Source organism: Oncorhynchus mykiss, chromosome 24 (assembly GCF_057628025.1).
Source record: "Oncorhynchus mykiss isolate SJ-2025 chromosome 24, ASM5762802v1, whole genome shotgun sequence".
NCBI classification, from domain to species: Eukaryota; Metazoa; Chordata; class Actinopteri; order Salmoniformes; family Salmonidae; genus Oncorhynchus; species Oncorhynchus mykiss.
In genome coordinates this window covers 31,051,815-31,071,319 of record NC_143045.1, presented here as the reverse complement: position 1 = coordinate 31,071,319, position 19,505 = coordinate 31,051,815, and the positions used below count along the sequence as shown (strand labels likewise).

The 19,505-nt window shown below is 45.7% G+C and overlaps 1 protein-coding gene across 1 annotated transcript in view; it reads left to right on the top strand.

Moving 5' to 3' along the window:
• LOC110503155 (uncharacterized) overlaps positions 1-19,505 on the top strand; it is an 82,484-nt gene that overhangs the window by 24,789 nt on the left and 38,190 nt on the right. The window contains exons 10-17 of the mRNA XM_090219087.1: positions 4,099-4,178; positions 9,389-9,503; positions 9,646-9,804; positions 10,003-10,106; positions 11,131-11,381; positions 11,755-11,931; positions 12,682-12,839; positions 13,748-13,871. Coding sequence (XP_090075213.1) covers positions 4,099-4,178; positions 9,389-9,503; positions 9,646-9,804; positions 10,003-10,106; positions 11,131-11,381; positions 11,755-11,931; positions 12,682-12,839; positions 13,748-13,871 — 1,168 coding nt within the window. The remainder of the gene's footprint in view (positions 1-4,098; positions 4,179-9,388; positions 9,504-9,645; positions 9,805-10,002; positions 10,107-11,130; positions 11,382-11,754; positions 11,932-12,681; positions 12,840-13,747; positions 13,872-19,505) is intronic.

Sequence of the window (19,505 nt, the reverse complement as noted above, 5' to 3'; positions counted from 1 at the left end):
AATGCTTCACAGAGTTCAAGTAACAGACACATCTTAACATCAACTGTTCAGAGGAGACTGCGTGAATCAGGCCTTCATGGTCAAATTGCTGCAAGGAAACCACAACCAAAGGACACCAATAGGAAGATACTTTATTGGGCCAAGAAACACGAGCAATGGACCGGTGGAAATCAAACAATTGTATTAGTCACATGCGCCGAATACATCAGGTGAAATACTTACTTTCAAGCCCCTAACCAACAATGCAGTTAAAAAAATGTGAATAAGAAATAAATGGAACAAGTAATTAAAGAGCAGCAGTAAAATAACAATAGCAAGACTATATACAGGGGGTCCCGATACAGAGTCAATGTACCGGTTAGTCGAGATAATTGAGGTAACATGTAGCTAGAGTTATTAAAGAGACAATGCATAGATAATAACAGAGAGTAGGAGCGGCGTATAAGAGGGGGTGGGCAATGCAAATAGTCTGGGAAGCCATTTGATTAGATGTTCAGGTGTCTTAAGGCTTGGGGGTAGAAGCTGTTTAGAAGCCTCTTGGACCGAGACTTGGCGCCCCGGTACCGCTTGCCATGCAGTAGCAGAGAGAACAGTCTATGACTAGGGTGGCTGGAGTCTTTAACCATTTTTAGTGTCTTCCTCTGACACCGCCTGGTATAGAGATCCTGGATGGCAGGAAGCTTGGCCCCAGTGATGTAGAGGGCCGTACGCACTGCCGTCTGTAGTGCATTGTGGTCACAGGGAGTGATGCAACCAGTCAGGATGCTCTCGATGGTGCAGCTGTAGAACATTTTGAGGATCTGAGAACCCATGCCAAATCTTTTCAGTCTCCTGGGGAATAGGATTTTGTCATGCCCTCTTCACGACTGTCTTGGTGTGCTTGGACCATGTTAGGTTGTTGATGTGGACACCAAGGAACTTGAAGCTCTCAACCTGCTCCAATGCAACCCCATCGATGAGAATAAAGGCGTGTTCGGTCCTCCTTTTCCTGTAGTCCACAATCATCTCCTTTGACTTCATCACATTGAGGGAGAGGTTGTGGTCCTGGCACCACACGACCAGGTCTCTGATCTCCTCCCTATAGGCTGTCTCGTCATTGTCAGTGATCACTCTTGTGTTGGAGTCGTACCAGGCCGTGCAGTCATGAGTTTACAGGGAGTACAGGAGGGGACTGAGTACGCACCCCTGAGGGACCCCTGTGTTGAGGATCAGCGTGGCGGATGTGTTGTTACCTACTTTTACTACCTGTGGGCGGCCTGTCAGGAAGTCCAGGATCCAGTTGCAGAGGGAGGTGTTTAGTCCCAGGATCTTTAGCTTATTGATGAGCTTTGAGTGTTGAACGCTGATTTGTAGTCAATTAATAGTATTCTCACATAGGTGTTCCTTTTGCCTAGGTGGGGAAGTGTGGAGTGCAATAGAGATTACATCATCTGTGGATCTGATAGGGCGGTTTCCAAATGGGAGTGGGTCTATGGTTTCTGGGATAATGGTGTTGATGTGAGCCATGACCAGCTTTCAAAGCACTTCATGGCTACAGAGGTGAGTGCTACGGGTCGGTAGTCATTTAGGCAGGTTACCTTAGTGTTCTTGGGCACAGGGACTATGGTGGCCTGGACAGGGAGAGGTTGAAAATGTCAGTGAAGACGTATGGTCACTGTTGGGGGGGGGGCATCATTGATGCACTTATTGATGAAGCCATTGACTGATGTGGTATACTCCTCGATGCCATCGGAAGAATCCCGGAACATATTCCAGTCTGTGATAGCAAAACAGTCCTGTAGCTTAGCATCTGCTTCATCTGACCACTTTTTTATTGACCGAGTCACTGGTGCTTCCTGCTTTAATTTTAGCTTTTATGCAAGAATCAGGAGGATAGAATTATGGTCAGATTTGCCAAATGGAGGGCGAGGGAGAGCTTTGTTACGCTTCTGTGTGTGGAGGAAAGGTGGTTGGTTGCACATTTAACATGCTGATAGAAATTTGGTAAAACGGATTTAAGTTTCCCTGCAATAAAGTCCTCGGCCACTAGGAGTGCCGCCTCTGGATTAGTGTTTTCCTGTTTGCTTATGGCTAAATACAGCTCATTGAGGGCAGTCTTAGTGCCAGCATCGGTCTGTGGTGGTATGTAGACAGCTACGAAAAATACAGATAACCCTCTAGGTTGATAGTGTGGTCTACTGCTTATCATTATATACTCCACCTCATGCGAGCAAAACCTGTCAAAATTAGAGATTTTGGGTTCCAACTGCCGTGTCTTTGTGAGATGCAGAGTAGGTGAACGGATGATCTCTGCATGTGTAGTTCCCACCGTGAAGCATGCAGGAGGTGTGATGGTGTGGGGGTGATTTGCTGGTGACACTGTCAGTGATTTTATTTTAAAGTTCAAGGCACACTTAACCAGGACAATGACCCAACACACCTCCAAGCTCTGTAAGGGCTATTTGACCAAGAAGGAGAGTGATGGGGTACTGCATCAGATGACCTGGCCTCCACAATCACCCAACCTCAACCCAATTGAGATGGTTTGGGATGAGTCGGCCTGCAGAGGGAAGGAAAAGCAGCCAACAAGTGCTCAGCTGTCACGTTCTGACCTTAGTTCCTTTGTGATGTCTTTGTTTTAGTCTGGTCAGGGCGTGAGTTGGGTGGGCAGTCTATGTTATTTTTTTCTATGATTTGGTATTTCTGTGTTTGGCCTGGTATTGTTCTCAATCAGAGGCAGCTGTCAATCATTGTCCCTGATTGAGAACCATACTTGGGAAGCCTGTTTTCACCCTTGAGTTGTGCGTGATTATACTTTCTGTTTAGTGTGTGTTGCACCTGACGGAGCTGTTTCGGTTGTGCTTTTTGTTAGAGGTTGTTCAGTTTTAAATAAATAACATGAACAAGTACCACGCTGTGCTTTGGTCCTCACCTTCTTCCACCGACGACCGTTCCATCAGCATATGTGGGAACCCCTTCAAGACTGTTGGAAAAGCATTCCAGGTGAAGCCGTTTGAGAGAATGCAAAGCTGTCAATAAGGCAAAGGGTGGCAACTTTAAATAATCTAAAATATAAAACACTACAGCATTCCATATGTGTTATTTCATAGTTTTGATGTATTCACTATTATTCTACGATGTAGAAAATAGTAAAAACAAAGAAAAACCCTTGAATGAGTAAGTGTTCTAAAACTTTTGACCGGAAGTGTAAATGGTTATCAATATTAGTTATTTATTGTTTATGCTGCTTTTCTTACTTTAAATAAAATAATGTAAGCAAAATGAAATGGCCACGTAGCTACTGCCGGCCACACGATCGTGATACACATCAGGAATCACTTCCAAGTCGGCAGGCACAACACAGGAGCACTACTTGCAGGCTTACTACTTGTATCCCAATATGCCATGCAAAACTATCTCAAGTGGAAGCAAATCTGCCCAATTAGCTGATTCGGTTTCCATACATCCTCTCTCAAAACACCCACTCGCCCATAACCTGGTTGTCATATTGGGCTGCAGCTACCCATACTTGCCCCACGTTGGGCACCAATGTAACACGTGTCTCCCACGGGGGCAACCAAGGTCTTAGACCAAGAGGGAGCACACACACAGGTTTTTTTTTTTGAAGTTCGCAAGGCGGGGCTACCTCATCACATGACCATGACTGACTCATGTCCGCTACTCATGCACTCCACTACAATGGCATGTTTAGTTACATCCAACCAAACAGTACATTTTGAGTGTGTGGTATTTATATTACCATGCCTTTCTTACTGGGACAGCAAATAGACCTGTGTTTTTGGTTACCGAGGAAACATTCTCTGTATACTTCAGGGCTGCATGTTTTAAAAAATTATTGTTAACCTTCTATTTAACTAGGCAAGTCAGTTAAGAACACCATCTTATTTACAATGACAGCCTACCAGGGAACTGTGGGTTAACTGCCTTGTTCAAGAGCAGAACGACTGATTTTTACCTTGTCATGTCAGGGATTCGATCCAGCAACCTTTCGGTTACTGACCCAATGCTCTGACCACTAGGCTACCTGCTGCCCCAGGGGCTGTGCATACCTTGTTTAACATTAACACATGATGAACATACCCTCTCTGTCGTCCTCAGCTCTTCTTGTTCACTGACGGTGAGGTGGGGAACACCAAGGAAGTGCTGGATCTGGTGAAGGCAAATGCCGGCTCTCACAGGTGGGCCCACAATCACTGTTTCCCCTATCATTACCTAGCTATGGGAGCCCTGCTTTAAATAACTCTGTTACCTCCCACCTGAAAGGTACGGGACAGTTCAAAAATTACTGTTATGGGGGAGTTGTCCAAAATAGGTGAGGTAGTGGTGTTTTTATTGGGCATAGGGGAGGGTTGTGGTGTTTTTATTGGGCGCACGAGAGATTTGTGGTGTTTTTATTGGGCGTAGGCAAGGGTAGTGGTGTTTTTATTGGGTGTAGGGGAGGGTTGTGGTGCTTTTATTGGGCGTAGGGGAGGGTTGTGGTGTTTTTATTGGGCGTAGGGGAGGGTTGTGGTGTTTTTATTGGGCGCAGGGGAGGGTTGTGGTGTTTTTATTGGGCGCAGGGGAGGGTTGTGGTGTTTTTATTGGGCGCAGGGGAGGGTTGTGGTGTTTTTATTGGGCGCAGGGGAGGGTTGTGGTGTTTTTATTGGGCGCAGGGAAGGGTTGTGGTGTTTTTATTGGGCGCAGGGGAGGGTTGTGGTGTTTTTATTGGGCGCAGGGGAGGGTAGTGGTGTTTTTATTGGGCGTAGGAGAGGGTTGTGGTGTTTTTATTGGGTGCACGGGAGAGTTGTGGTGTTTTTATTGGGCGTAGGGGAGGATAGTGGTGTTTTTATTGGGTGTAGGGGAGGGTTGTGGTGTTTTTATTGGGCGTAGGGGAGGGTAGTGGTGTTTTTATTGGGCGCAGGGGAGGGTAGTGGTGTTTTTATTGGGCGCAGGGGAGGGTAGTGGTGTTTTTATTGGGCGTAGGGGAGGGTAGTGGTGTTTTTATTGGGTGTAGGGGAGGGTAGTGGTGTTTTTATTGGGCGTAGGGAAGGTAGTGGTGTTTTTATTGGGCGTAGGGGAGGGTAGTGGTGTTTTTATTGGGCGCAGGGAAGGGTAGTGGTGTTTCTTTGGGGCGCAGAGGAGGGTTGTGGTGTTTTTATTGGGCGTAGGGGAGGGTAGTGGTGTTTTTATTGGGCGCAGGGGAGGGTAGTGGTGTTTCTTTGGGGCGCAGAGGAGGGTTGTGGTGTTTTTATTGGGCGTAGGGGAGGGTAGTGGTGTTTTTATTGTGCGTAGGGGAGGTGATTGGTGTTTTTATTGGGCGTAGGGGAGGGTATTGGTGTTTTTATTGGGCGTAGGGGAGGGTATTGGTGTTTTTATTGGGCGTAGTGGAGGGTTGTGGTGTTTTTATTGGGCGTAGGGGAGGGTTTTGGTGTTTTTATTGGGCATAGTGGAGGGTTGTGGTGTTTTTATTTGGTGCTGGGGAGGTCGTGGTGTTTTTATTGGGCGCAGGGGAGGGTGCTGGTGTTTCTTTGGGGCGCAGAGGAGGGTTGTGGTGTTTTTATTGGGCGTAGGGGAGGGTAGTGGTGTTTTTATTGGGCGTAGGGGAGGGTATTGGTGCTTTTATTGGGCGTAGGGGAGGGTAGTGGTGTTTTTATTGGGCGTAGGGGAGGGTAGTGGTGTTTTTATTGGGCGCAGGGGAGGGTAGTGGTGTTTTTATTGGGCGTAGGGGAGGGTAGTGGTGTTTTTATTGGGCGTAGGGGAGGGTAGTGGTGTTTTTATTGGGCGTAGGGAAGGTAGAGGTGTTTTTATTGGGCGTAGGGGAGGGTAGTGGTGTTTTTATTGGGCGCAGGGAAGGGTAGTGGTGTTTCTTTGGGGCGCAGAGGAGGGTTGTGGTGTTTTTATTGGGCGTAGGGGAGGGTAGTGGTGTTTTTATTGGGCGCAGGGGAGGGTAGTGGTGTTTCTTTGGGGCGCAGAGGAGGGTTGTGGTGTTTTTATTGGGCGTAGGGGAGGGTAGTGGTGTTTTTATTGTGCGTAGGGGAGGGTATTGGTGTTTTTATTGGGCGCAGGGGAGGGTTGTGGTGTTTTTATTGGGCGCAGGGGAGGGTAGTGGTGTTTTTATTGGGCGTAGGAGAGGGTTGTGGTGTTTTTATTGGGTGCACGGGAGAGTTGTGGTGTTTTTATTGGGCGTAGGGGAGGATAGTGGTGTTTTTATTGGGTGTAGGGGAGGGTTGTGGTGTTTTTATTGGGCGTAGGGGAGGGTAGTGGTGTTTTTATTGGGCGCAGGGGAGGGTAGTGGTGTTTTTATTGGGCGCAGGGGAGGGTAGTGGTGTTTTTATTGGGCGTAGGGGAGGGTAGTGGTGTTTTTATTGGGTGTAGGGGAGGGTAGTGGTGTTTTTATTGGGCGTAGGGAAGGTAGTGGTGTTTTTATTGGGCGTAGGGGAGGGTAGTGGTGTTTTTATTGGGCGCAGGGAAGGGTAGTGGTGTTTCTTTGGGGCGCAGAGGAGGGTTGTGGTGTTTTTATTGGGCGTAGGGGAGGGTAGTGGTGTTTTTATTGGGCGCAGGGGAGGGTAGTGGTGTTTCTTTGGGGCGCAGAGGAGGGTTGTGGTGTTTTTATTGGGCGTAGGGGAGGGTAGTGGTGTTTTTATTGTGCGTAGGGGAGGGTATTGGTGTTTTTATTGGGCGTAGGGGAGGGTATTGGTGTTTTTATTGGGCGTAGGGGAGGGTATTGGTGTTTTTATTGGGCGTAGTGGAGGGTTGTGGTGTTTTTATTGGGCGTAGGGGAGGGTTTTGGTGTTTTTATTGGGCATAGTGGAGGGTTGTGGTGTTTTTATTTGGTGCTGGGGAGGTCGTGGTGTTTTTATTGGGCGCAGGGGAGGGTGCTGGTGTTTCTTTGGGGCGCAGAGGAGGGTTGTGGTGTTTTTATTGGGCGTAGGGGAGGGTAGTGGTGTTTTTATTGGGCGTAGGGGAGGGTATTGGTGCTTTTATTGGGCGTAGGGGAGGGTAGTGGTGTTTTTATTGGGCGTAGGGGAGGGTAGTGGTGTTTTTATTGGGCGCAGGGGAGGGTAGTGGTGTTTTTATTGGGCGTAGGGGAGGGTAGTGGTGTTTTTATTGGGCGTAGGGGAGGGTAGTGGTGTTTTTATTGGGCGTAGGGAAGGTAGAGGTGTTTTTATTGGGCGTAGGGGAGGGTAGTGGTGTTTTTATTGGGCGCAGGGAAGGGTAGTGGTGTTTCTTTGGGGCGCAGAGGAGGGTTGTGGTGTTTTTATTGGGCGTAGGGGAGGGTAGTGGTGTTTTTATTGGGCGCAGGGGAGGGTAGTGGTGTTTCTTTGGGGCGCAGAGGAGGGTTGTGGTGTTTTTATTGGGCGTAGGGGAGGGTAGTGGTGTTTTTATTGTGCGTAGGGGAGGGTATTGGTGTTTTTATTGGGCGCAGTGGAGGGTTGTGGTGTTTCTTTGGGGCGCAGAGGAGGGTTGTGGTGTTTTTATTGGGCGTAGGGGAGGGTATTGGTGTTTTTATTGGGCGTAGTGGAGGGTTGTGGTGTTTTTATTGGGCGTAGGGGAGGGTATTGGTGTTTTTATTGGGCGTAGGGGAGGGTTGTGGTGTTTTTATTGGGCGTAGTGGAGGGTTGTGGTGTTTTTATTTGGTGCTGGGGAGGTCGTGGTGTTTTTATTGGGCGTAGTGGAGGGTTGTGGTGTTTTTATTGGGCGTAGGGGAGGGTATTGGTGTTTTTATTGGGCGTAGGGGAGGGTATTGGTGTTTTTATTGGGCGTAGGGGAGGGTTTTGGTGTTTTTATTGGGCGTAGTGGAGGGTTGTGGTGTTTTTATTTGGTGCTGGGGAGGTCGTGGTGTTTTTATTGGGCGCAGGGGAGGGTACTGGTGTTTCTTTGGGGCGCAGAGGAGGGTTGTGGTGTTTTTATTGGGCGTAGGGGAGGGTATTGGTGTTTTTATTGGGCGTAGTGGAGGGTTGTGGTGTTTTTATTGGGCGTAGGGGAGGGTATTGGTGTTTTTATTGGGCGTAGGGGAGGGTTGTGGTGTTTTTATTGGGCGTAGTGGAGGGTTGTGGTGTTTTTATTTGGTGCTGGGGAGGTCGTGGTGTTTTTATTGGGCGTAGTGGAGGGTTGTGGTGTTTTTATTGGGCGTAGGGGAGGGTATTGGTGTTTTTATTGGGCGTAGGGGAGGGTATTGGTGTTTTTATTGGGCGTAGGGGAGGGTTTTGGTGTTTTTATTGGGCGTAGTGGAGGGTTGTGGTGTTTTTATTTGGTGCTGGGGAGGTCGTGGTGTTTTTATTGGGCGCAGGGGAGGGTACTGGTGTTTCTTTGGGGCGCAGAGGAGGGTTGTGGTGTTTTTATTGGGCGCAGGGGAGGGTAGTGGTGTTTTTATTGGGCGTAGGGGAGGGTATTGGTGTTTTTATTGGGCGTAGTGGAGGGTTGTGGTGTTTTTATTGGGCGTAGGGGAGGGTAGTGGTGTTTTTATTGGGCGTAGGGGAGGGTATTGGTGTTTTTATTGGGCGTAGTGGAGGGTTGTGGTGTTTTTATTGGGCGTAGGGGAGGGTATTTGTGTTTTTATTGGGCGTAGTGGAGGGTTGTGGTGTTTTTATTGGGTGCAGGGGAGGTAGTGGTGTTTTTATTGGGTGCAGGGGAGGGTAGTGGTGTTTTTATTGGGTGCAGGGGAGGGTTGTGTTTTTTGTTATTGGGCATAGGGGAGGGTAGTTGTGTTTTTATTGGGCGCAGGGGAGGGTAGTGAGCAATGTCCCTTCCAAGCTGCACGTGAAAATCAGATTTCCTCTTGCTGATCATTGTCTCCAACCGGCTCGTAGTGTAATGAGACGGGCAGGGAGAGGGAGCGCAGCTCACCTTGCTGGCCCGTAGCCCTGCGTGGCATCCACTTTGCCACAAAACATGCTGCAGTGGTAAAGATGATATCCACATTTATAAACACAGGGTCGCTACTGGTATTTGTGGCGGAAATCATTATTTTTGCATTAATACCGAATATGTGGAAAAATATAAAAGGGGATGGTCATGTGAAAATATTTTCAAACATTGGGAACTCTAAAGGGTTTCAATAGAGTTTGTTACAGAGGCCATTGCACCTGTCTGGAAAGTAAAGCCATCTTTGTCTACAAGGTTTTAACCACTGGTCTTTTTGACTCAAAATATTAATTGTTAAACTTAATCTAATGTAAACCTATCCAATCTGGTTGTGGGCAGCAGTGTGGGAGATTATGTAGGTTAGGGGTTTTTCACCCCTGTGAGAAAACAAAAGCTTCTGTATTGATGATTCTTCCTGTACAGTTATGTTTTAATTCAGTCAGCCCACAAGCACAAGAAAACGATACCAGTGATTTGTTTGATAGCCTTATTTTGGTATTTGACAACAACAATAATAGTGTTTCCCTGGGTGTGTCCCTGCCAGGTGCTTCTCCTTTGGGATTGGAGAGGGGGCCAGCTCTGCTCTCATCTCTGGGGTGGCCAAGCAGGGCGGAGGGCACGCACAGTTTATCACAGGACAGGACAGGATGCAGCCCAAAGTAAGAGAGTGAGAGGGTAAGAGGGTGGGAAAGTGTGTGTGTGCATATGTAAAGAGGGCTGTATTGGTTAGAAATGTGTTTTCATCACCTGCCTTCTTCTCTCTACCGCTTCTTCTCTCTCCCTCTTCCCTCCCTCCCTCAGGTGATGCAGTCCCTCCGGTTTGCCCTGCAGCCGGCTGTGGTGGACATCTCAGTCAAGTGGAATGTCCCAAAGGGGGTGTCTGTCACCCCTCTGTCTCCACCAATCAGAGTGCTCTTCCAGGGTCAAAGGGCACTGCTGTATGCCCAGCTCACTGGGAAGGTTAGGGATCTGCCTTCTCCTGTTATGAGTGTTGATATTGTTTAACATACAGTATGTCAATGTTCAAAGGGCACTGGAAAGGTCATAACTATTTGTTTGGTCAAGGTCCACGTGTTTCACTCAACCCCATATTTCCTTGTTTTCTCTCTATATCGTTCTGTCTCTCTGTCTTTCTCTTTCCCTATCTCCTTATCTCAGAGCTCAGGGGACACAGAGGGCTCAGTGACAGTGAAGTACAGCCTGGCTGAGCAGCCTGTTGAGAACCAGCTGAGCTTCAGTCTCAAGCCTGCAGAAGACACTGGGTAAAAACAGCACTGTTTTTACTGTTTACGGTGTGCATGCCTTGGTCAGATACATTAAGGGAATGTGCCACCACTTACAGACAAGACTGCCATGACGCTCCATTAACAGAAACAGTGCCAGCACTACTAATGCATTTCATCTATGTTGTATGATTTGATACATTTAGTAGGTACCCCCATCCCATCATCAATCCTCCCCTCTTAATCTCTCTATCCCTCCTCTCCCCCACTCCACCATCTTAATCTCTCTATCCCTCCTCTCCCCCACTCCACCATCTTAATCTCTCTATCCCTCCTCTCCCCCACTCCACCATCTTAATCTCTCTATCCCTCCTCTCCCCCACTCCACCATCTTAATCTCTCTATCCCTCCTCTCCCCCACTCCACCATCTTAATCTCTCTATCCCTTCTCTCCCCCACTCCAACATCTTAATCTCTCTATCCCTCCTCTCCCCCACTCCACCATCTTAATCTCTCTATCCCTCCTCTCCCCCACTCCACCATCTTAATCTCTCTATCCCTCCTCTCCCCCACTCCACCATCTTAATCTCTCTATCCCTCCTCTCCCCCACTCCACCATCTTAATCTCTCTATCCCTCCTCTCCCCCACTCCACCATCTTAATCTCTCTATCCCTTCTCTCCCACACTCCACCATCTTAATCTCTCTATCCCTTCTCTCCCACACTCCACCATCTTAATCTCTCTATCCTTCTCTCCCCCACTCCACCATCTTAATCTCTCTATCCCTCCTCTCCCCCACTCCACCATCTTAATCTCTCTATCCCTTCTCTCCCCCACTCCACCATCTTAATCTCTCTATCCCTTCTCTCCCCCACTCCACCATCTTAATCTCTCTATCCCTCCTCTCCCCCACTCCACCATCTTAATCTCTCTATCCCTTCTCTCCCCCACTCCAACATCTTAATCTCTCTATCCTTCCTCTCCCCCACTCCAACATCTTAATCTCTCTATCCCTTCTCTCCCCCACTCCACCATCTTAATCTCTCCATCCCTCCTCTCCAGACTGACCATCCACAGGCTGGGGGCTCGAACCCTGATCCGCTCCCTGGAGATGGAAGAGAGACAGGGGGATGGGAAGAAGAAGGGAGTGCATGAGAAGGTGGTAGAGCTCAGTGTCCAATCAGGAGTGAGCAGTGTCTTTACTGCCTTCATCGCTGTCCACAAAGTAGATGGAGAGGCTGTGCAAGGACCAATGCTACTCAGACAAGTCCCCACGCCAAGGGTGTCTGTGTCTGTGAAACAACAGCGTCGGTGTAAGGAAATGATTTTATGCAGATATTGTGTAAACAGCACAAAATATATGTATAAATATGTTTACATTTTATTTAAATAGGCAAGTCAGTTAAGAACAAATTCTTATTTACAATGACGGCCTAGGAACAGTGGGTTAACTGCCTTGTTCAGGGGCAGAACGACAGATTTTTACCTTGTCAGCTCGGGGATTCGATCTTTCGTTTACGCTCTAACCACTAGGTTCCCTGCTGCCCCAAATAAATAAGTGGTAACCCGAGCTGCAGTGTCACAAACTGTGCCCTCTGCACATGTAAGCCTCAGTGTTTAGTTATAAATGTGTTCTGTGTGTTTTCCTTTGTTTGTAACCCAGTGACCTGTGTGTTTCTTTCTCAGCATTGTTTAAAACCTCCCTGTCCAGGAGGACGGTGTATGGTGCGGCTGTGTACACGTCTATGCCCAAAAAGATGAATTTCGATGTCCAAGCTGATCAAGGTCAAAGATTATTACAAGGATCAAGGCCAATGTATGGCAGAAAGAGAAGGAGTCCAAGATCTGAGCGTCGAAGATCTGGTCAGCACTCAGTCTATTTGGTTATGAAACAAATTGCATGACTCATGCTCATGCCTCTATTTCAATATGCTTCCTATCACTATTATGAGTTAATCATATTTTGACTGAACCCTGTTAATACGATCCCTGTTCATTTGTATTTAGATTGTGATCTGATGGGTTCATGTTTAAAGGCTGCATGTTTAGATGAAACTACATGTCTTTATTCATTTCAGGTTCAATTCAAATAATAATTACATTTGACAATATCCGGAATTGACAATACACATTTTATATATTTTTTTCCTTTTCACATCATGGCTTTTACAGAAATGTTGGAAAGAACATTGTAAATGTTGAATTATTTTGGGTATTGAATTGTAATATTGAATTATGATCTGCTATTGATAGACTTTTTTGTGGATGGGAATGTACAAAACAAACATTACCCATTTACATTAGTTTTCTGGTTTGGAGACCTGAATTATTAGACTGTGACCAAGACTCTTGCAAAGGGTTAATATCTGTGTTAACCTCATTTCAAGTACAATTCCCATGTGAATAACAGGTAACACAGTTTGATACTCCCCAAAGCATATCCATTTATTGTGATTGTATTACTCAAGCCCAGTACAAGGACTTTACCACTGTTTTTAGGGTTTGGGTTTGGGTGACCCAGTTAGCCACTGGTGCTATAATGTTTAGGTATTAGATAAAAAACGTTTTGGTCAGTTGTCACCGTTCTGACTATTTGTTGTCCTGTCCCATCAGACTTAGACTGTCCAGCCACATCCTCTAATCCTGTGAAGGACCCTCTCCTCCAGCTGATCTCCCTCCAGAAGGCCTCTGGTTCCTGGGTCCTGGAGGCAGCGTTGGCTGAGGTACTGGGGAAGACTGAGGAGGAAGTGGCCAAGCCAAAGCCTGCACCGGTAGGTCCACAGAAATAAACTGAGACTCAGCAATATGAGAGTGCTGCAAGACTCTGCACTCACACAGACTATCTGCACGTATATTCTGTAGAATGACCATCAGCTCTGGACAACGGCATGATGACCATTGAACTGAATCTCACCATGATTCCCATGTCTCAGTATCCTTATCTTCTGCCTGTTTCCTCTCTTTCTCATCATCTCTCTCGTTCTCTTTCCCTTACTCTCTTTTTCTGTCTGTGTGTCTGTCTGTCTGTCTGTCTGTCTGTCTGTCTGTCTGTCTGTCGCTCTCTGTCTGTCTGTCGCTCTGTCTCTGTCGCTCTCTGTCTGTGTGTCTGTCTGTCGCTCTCTGTCTGTCTGTCGCTCTCTGTCTGTCTGTCTGTCTGTCTGTCTGTCTGTCTGTCTGTCTGTCTGTCTGTCTGTCTGTCTGTCTGTCTGTCTGTCTGTCGCTCTCTGTCTGTCTGTCGCTCTCTGTCTCTCTCTCTCTCTGTCTGTCTGTCTGTCTGTCTGTCTGTCTGTCTGTCTGTCTGTCTGTCTGTCTGTCTGTCTGTCTGTCTGTCGCTCTCTCTCTGTCTGTGTCGCTCTCTCTCTGTCTGTCGCTCTCTCTCTGTCTGTCTGTCTGTCGCTCTCTCTCTGTCTGTCTGTCGCTCTCTCTCTCTCTGTCTGTCTGTCGCTCTGTCTGTCTGTCTGTCGCTCTGTCTGTCTGTCTGTCGCTCTGTCTGTCTGTCTGTCGCTCTGTCTGTCTGTCTGTCTGTCGCTCTCTCTCTCTGTCTGTCGCTCTCTCTGTCTGTCGCTCTCTCTGTCTGTCGCTCTCTCTGTCTGTCTGTCTGTCTGTCTGTCTGTCTGTCTGTCTGTCGGTCTGTCTCTCTCTCCCCGTCTGTCTTTCTGTTCTGTTCTCTCTCTCTCAGGTGGACCAGGAGGTGTGGGCCACGGTTCTAGCCCTGGTATGGCTCTATGGGTTCAAGATGGAGGCTCAGGAGGAGTGGCAGTTTCTGGCCTTGAAGGCAGTATCATGGATCCAGGCTCAGAAAGGTAGCTATAGCTCACTCTCATAGTCCTGGCATCTAAAATGTTGGCCTTCATCTAACCTGATTGGAAATAAATTGTTTCGGTGAAAGCAATTTCCTGGTTGGGATCCACTCTATTACTTAATCTCTCTATTGTGAGTATAATCAATCATTCACAATACAATGTTGGTGGTATTTTGTCTTCTAACAAGTGTTTGAGGATACATTTTGCCCACCCTTGTCCCCATGATTCCACAATATCTCTCATGATACCTGTCCTGGTGATGTGTGTTTCAGCGGCCAGTGTGTCCGAGTGTGTCCAGGCTGGAAACACCCTTTTGGGTTGCCAGGTGCAGAAAGACACATTGGGGCTCTGAGAGGTTCACACTGCCTGTCCTCTCTCTGTCCCCCACGCTCCTGCTACTCTGCCTGGGGTCAGATATACACACAACCCAACCTGCTCCTGGTCCCCTCCTCAAAGCAACATGGTGGAACTAGCTACTGTCCCGGTCTGAACAAGCCTAATTATCAACCTCTCACCTATATTAGCCTACTGTCATTTAATGTAGGGGCACTTATGTATCTCAATGTATTGGTTGTTATTAACATATCAACATGAATCTATGTATTACATATACAGCTATACTTGTCAGACTTTGCTTTGGTTATCAATTCAATAGGCTACTGGAAACAATGTGTTAACTGTACTTGTCATCACTATCCAAAATGCTTGGTAAAATGGAAAGCTAGATGAGTGCCTTTCCGAGTGCCTTTACTGTGTGATCATGTAACACTGTCTATATTCATGCATTTCCTCATATTTTACCACTGTCCTATAAAATCAATGATATTCTACATGTTGATTGGTCATTTCATCTATTTTATTAATGACACCAACCTCTGTTCCTTCTTCATGGAACCTAGATCAGGAGTAGCCAACCCCTCCTGGAGAGCCACTGGGTGTACAGGCTTTTGTTCCAGCCTTGCTATAACACACCCGGTTAATAAGTCCTACACATCATCCTCTCATCAGGACCTTGATTAAATGAGTAAGGGGTGTTAGCTGGGCTGGAACAGAAACCTGCACCTCCAATGGATCTCCAGTAGTGTTCGGTAACTCCTGATGAAGAAGAGTAGAGGCTAGAAGACCACGTTGAATATAGGTCAGTGTGTTATGATAATTGAAGGCAGAATTATTCACAGAGACATACTATGTTGGCTACCCAGCGGACAGACTGGATATCCTCAGACCACCCGTCTATGTGTCCGTCTGGGTCATGCTTGCGGTCCCAACTCACAGAATATTTAATTGATCACACACAGCATCTTCTTGTGTAGTTTATTTACTGCTACTTCAGGACTTTAATTGGCTCTGTGTTGTAGACTCTAAATATAGCCTGCTGACAGTCATTCGTCAGTCTGCTCCTGCCACCCAGGCAACAGCCCCTGTCAACACACACACACAATGACACTGGATGTTTTATTTAGGCCCCTGAACCCCCCTGGAGATGCAGGGAAACTTCCCCGATGTTACAGTTCTCAGTCGCTTTGGTGCATTTCTCACATGTGCAAAATAATAAGTGCATTTCTCAGAACAATTTGTACAAACTGCAATATACAATAGATATGTTTCTAAAGCTAGTCAGTCACTAAAAATCCTTAGTACATCTCTCAAAAGTAAATATTCATGCCAATGATCATGTCAGTGTCATCAGAATGATATGTCATTTAGTCATTGTTCACGAACAAGGTCGTCACAATGTTTAGGCATGTTGTCAATGTAACTGTGTACTTTGACAGTATTACCTGATGTAAACTTAAGCTACAGTTTGGATGACAGTTACTGTATTGAAAATGCACAAGGCTGCACTTCTATGGCATATATCAATTTCAACAGTACTATTTACATAGTACTGTATGTGGGTTATTGATTGAAAGAGACTGCCCGCAGCACTGTTGTGCTGTCTCTACACGTCCAGACGTTCCTGTCTGTCGGCCCACATATTCTCATCCACATCACACCGGATATTTTCCCTTCCAATGCAATGTGGAAAGAATCTTTTGGAATGCCTTATCCATCCTCTGCAGGCCTCTACTGTGATGTCCTCACATGCTGCATCCATTGCAGCCAGCAGGGTCATCTGTGTGTGTGGCTGACGATCGTACACCTTCCACCTCCATGCTGAAAATAACTCCTCATTTGGGTTAAGGAATGGTGAATAAGGTGGGAGAAATTCTATGAGCATCCTCGGGTGGGTCACAAACCATTGCCTTATGATGTTTGATTGATGGAAACTCACATTATCACAAATGACCACATACTTTGGCAAATCCTCTCTAAACAGACCCCTCTCATCATCAGGGATGAGAGCCCTGTAGAGAGTCTCTAAAAAGTTGAGTAGATGCTGGGTGTTGTATGGCCCTATAAGGGGGATATGGGTTAGGACACCATGCTCCGAAATAGCAGCACACATGGTGATTTTTCCTCCCCGTTGGCCTGGCAAATCCACAGTAGCTCTGTGATCGATGATGTTCCGACCCCGCCTTCTGCATTTGGTCAGGTTGAAGCCAGCCTCATCCACGTATACAAAGTTGTGAGAGGGTTCACTTGATTCCAACTCCATTATACGCTATATCCCAGAACACACAGTTGAATTTGTTTTGGTAAGGAAGAGTGACATAAAATGTACATATATTGCATGTTCCTTCCACATGTGTGCAGTTTATGCTTACTGTACTATGTATCACTATGTTTTACCTGTACATACTGGTACCGTAGCTCCTTAACTCTGTCCTCATTCCTTTGGAATGGTACACGGAACCCAAACTGACTGCGCGGTACAGCTGTTTCACACTCATCTGGTTTCTATGCAGCACCCTGTCGATGGTTGAGATGCTAACCGTATGGATGTTTTCAAAGACATCGTTGTCTTCTATAATGGTCCTTTGCATTTCCCTGAGTCTCTTGGCATTGTTTGCTCGGACCATAGTGCAAATAGCCTCCTGTTGAGGTGTGAAAAGGCGTCCTCTGCCACCGGTTTGAGGTAATCTTGCAGTCCTATGTGGGGAAAAATGCAGTGATGCATCGCACACTTTCACATAGACAAAAACTATGCGAACACACATTTTACTGTAAAACATACAGGTCTGTGCATGTAAGGTGCAGTATGTATCTGTATAGAGTATATTTCTGTATGCTGTGAAATACAAGTGGACTACTGTAATATGAAGCATTGTAGGAAGTATACTGTATACTGCTTATATACAGTAACAGTGCACTGTACATTGGTGGACAGACCTGTTCTCTCTTCGAAACGTTTGAACTATTGAGGACACGGTTGATCTCCCAATATTCAGCTGTACCCTTTGACCCGCCTCAGCCATTGTAAGGCCATGATTGACAACATGGTCTACAATAGTGGCCCTTATGTCATCAGATATGCGCCTATGTCCTCTTCTGCCTCTTCCTCTGTTTTGCCTTCCACCACGCATCCTTGCTCCCCTTCTTCCTCCTCTTGGCTGTTGACCCTGTTCGTTTCCTGGTCCATCCATTATTGGAAAATTGCAACTCTGTGTTGTGGTCTGTCTATATATGCTTGCCAATTGATTCTTCATGAGATGCACCTTTGAGCAATTTAGACAACTGGTTTATTGTTCGTTGAACTAACACTTTACATTCCTTCATGAGTGAGGGTCAATTTCACCTGCACGATTCATCAGTTCACGTTTTTGTACAAATGGTCTAATAGAAATGTGTAAAACTATGCTTGACAGTTTATGACAAATAGTTCAACAATTTAGCATGTAATGGCTTATGCAAGGAACTAATGCCTAGATGTTTTCAGGGGTAAGACTATTCAACAGAGAACCATCGACTATATTTTGATCAACATGACATGAGCAATTGATAATGTGGAAAAAAAGCTGACACTTGTACATTATCAATTGCAATTTGTTCAAAGGAATAAGAAATTGCTTTAATGATGTGCACAAGTGACTAGATGATTTGGAATTTGTACAAGTAGTATCAAGAATTGCACTTTTGATCTAAGAAATGCATCAAAGCGACTGAGAAAAACTGTAATATCGTTCACACTGTCAGATCACCAATAGCAAATAAGATAGTAGGCGTGACAATGAACACTGGCCAATGGGTTGAATGCACAACGATTACTATTGGCGTTTGCCTTTATAAACCAGGACGAAGTAGTCTCTTCTAATATTATTTCTAAACGAAAGTAGAAACGGAGGGATTTTATCACGAGGACCAGTAAAACGCAATCATTGAAAACCAGCCTATCACACATTTCAAGGTAATACGTTACAGAGCAGCTTCGTTTGGGGATGACTAGCGTATTATGTGACAGCGTTGAGTTGTAAAAAAAATGAAAAAGTTATCAGACATCACTGAAATGGCCCTTAGCCTACTTTGCTTATTATTGTTGGTGGCCAATATACGTTATAAATAGCCATTCGATATCAACATACAGTATCGCATTGTCCTTATTTTATGGAGGTTTAGCTTGCTAGAATAGGCGCAGTCAGGGTGTGACAAGACATTGATCATGAAGTTCCATTACATTACACGTAAATCATTGGAAGGCGGCGTCTTCTGGATGGGGCGTTTTGTTATTAAAGAGTCCGGAGTCCGGACGAGGTGGGCCGAGCCAAGCACGAACTAGTGGGATTACCACATTCTAGCATTTTTTTAAGATTAAATACAATATTGAACCTTTATTTAACTAGGCAAGTCAGTTAAGAACAAATTCTTATTTACTGTGACGGCCTACCCCTGGCCAAACCCTAAACCCCAAGGGTTTCTTTATTTTTACTATTTTCTACATTTTGGAATAAGAGTGAAGACATCAAAACTATGAAATAACACATGTGGAATCAAGTAGTAAACAAAGTGTTAAACAAATCAAAATATACTTTAGATTCTTCATAGTAGCCACCCTTTGCCTTAATGACAGCTTTGCACACTCTTGGCATTCTCTCAACCAGCTTCATGAGGTCATGTCGTAAACTCCAGCGTAAAGAGAGTCATTCGCTATTGAAGTTTTATTCCGGAAGGAGCTACGCATTTTACGCACAGCGTTGTTTTGGTAAACGCACAGATCCAGCTGTTTATATATCAATCAGTATGGCGACTAAGTCAGGGAAAGCTAAATCTAAGTCTAGATATACAGATGTACACACAATTTTAGAAGAAATTGATCGGAAAAGTGAGACAGAGATTGTTGTAGGACGATTCATTTAGCGATTCCCAAGTGGAGGAATATTTTTTTGAACTGAGAGGACACCGTTGTAGCCACTGTGTATAATCTGTAACGTGCCTGCAGAAGAGGAACAATGTCACCGTTTTGGTCTGGTAAGTTCTTCTAATGCCGTTGTTTGAAATTAATAATATATTATTTGTGACATGAAATAGCCTATTTGAGGCTGTTGAGGGGAGGACAGGCCCACAACAATGGCCAAAGTGAAATGGAGACAGTAGATACTGTAGTCTGTTGTAATATAATAAAGACAGTAGATCTAGCTGATCTGTCATAATATAATAGAGACAGTAGATCTAGCTGAAATGTCATAATATAAGAGACTGTATATGTAGCATGTCTATAATAATATATTCAACCTTATGTTCCCTGTACTCATATCT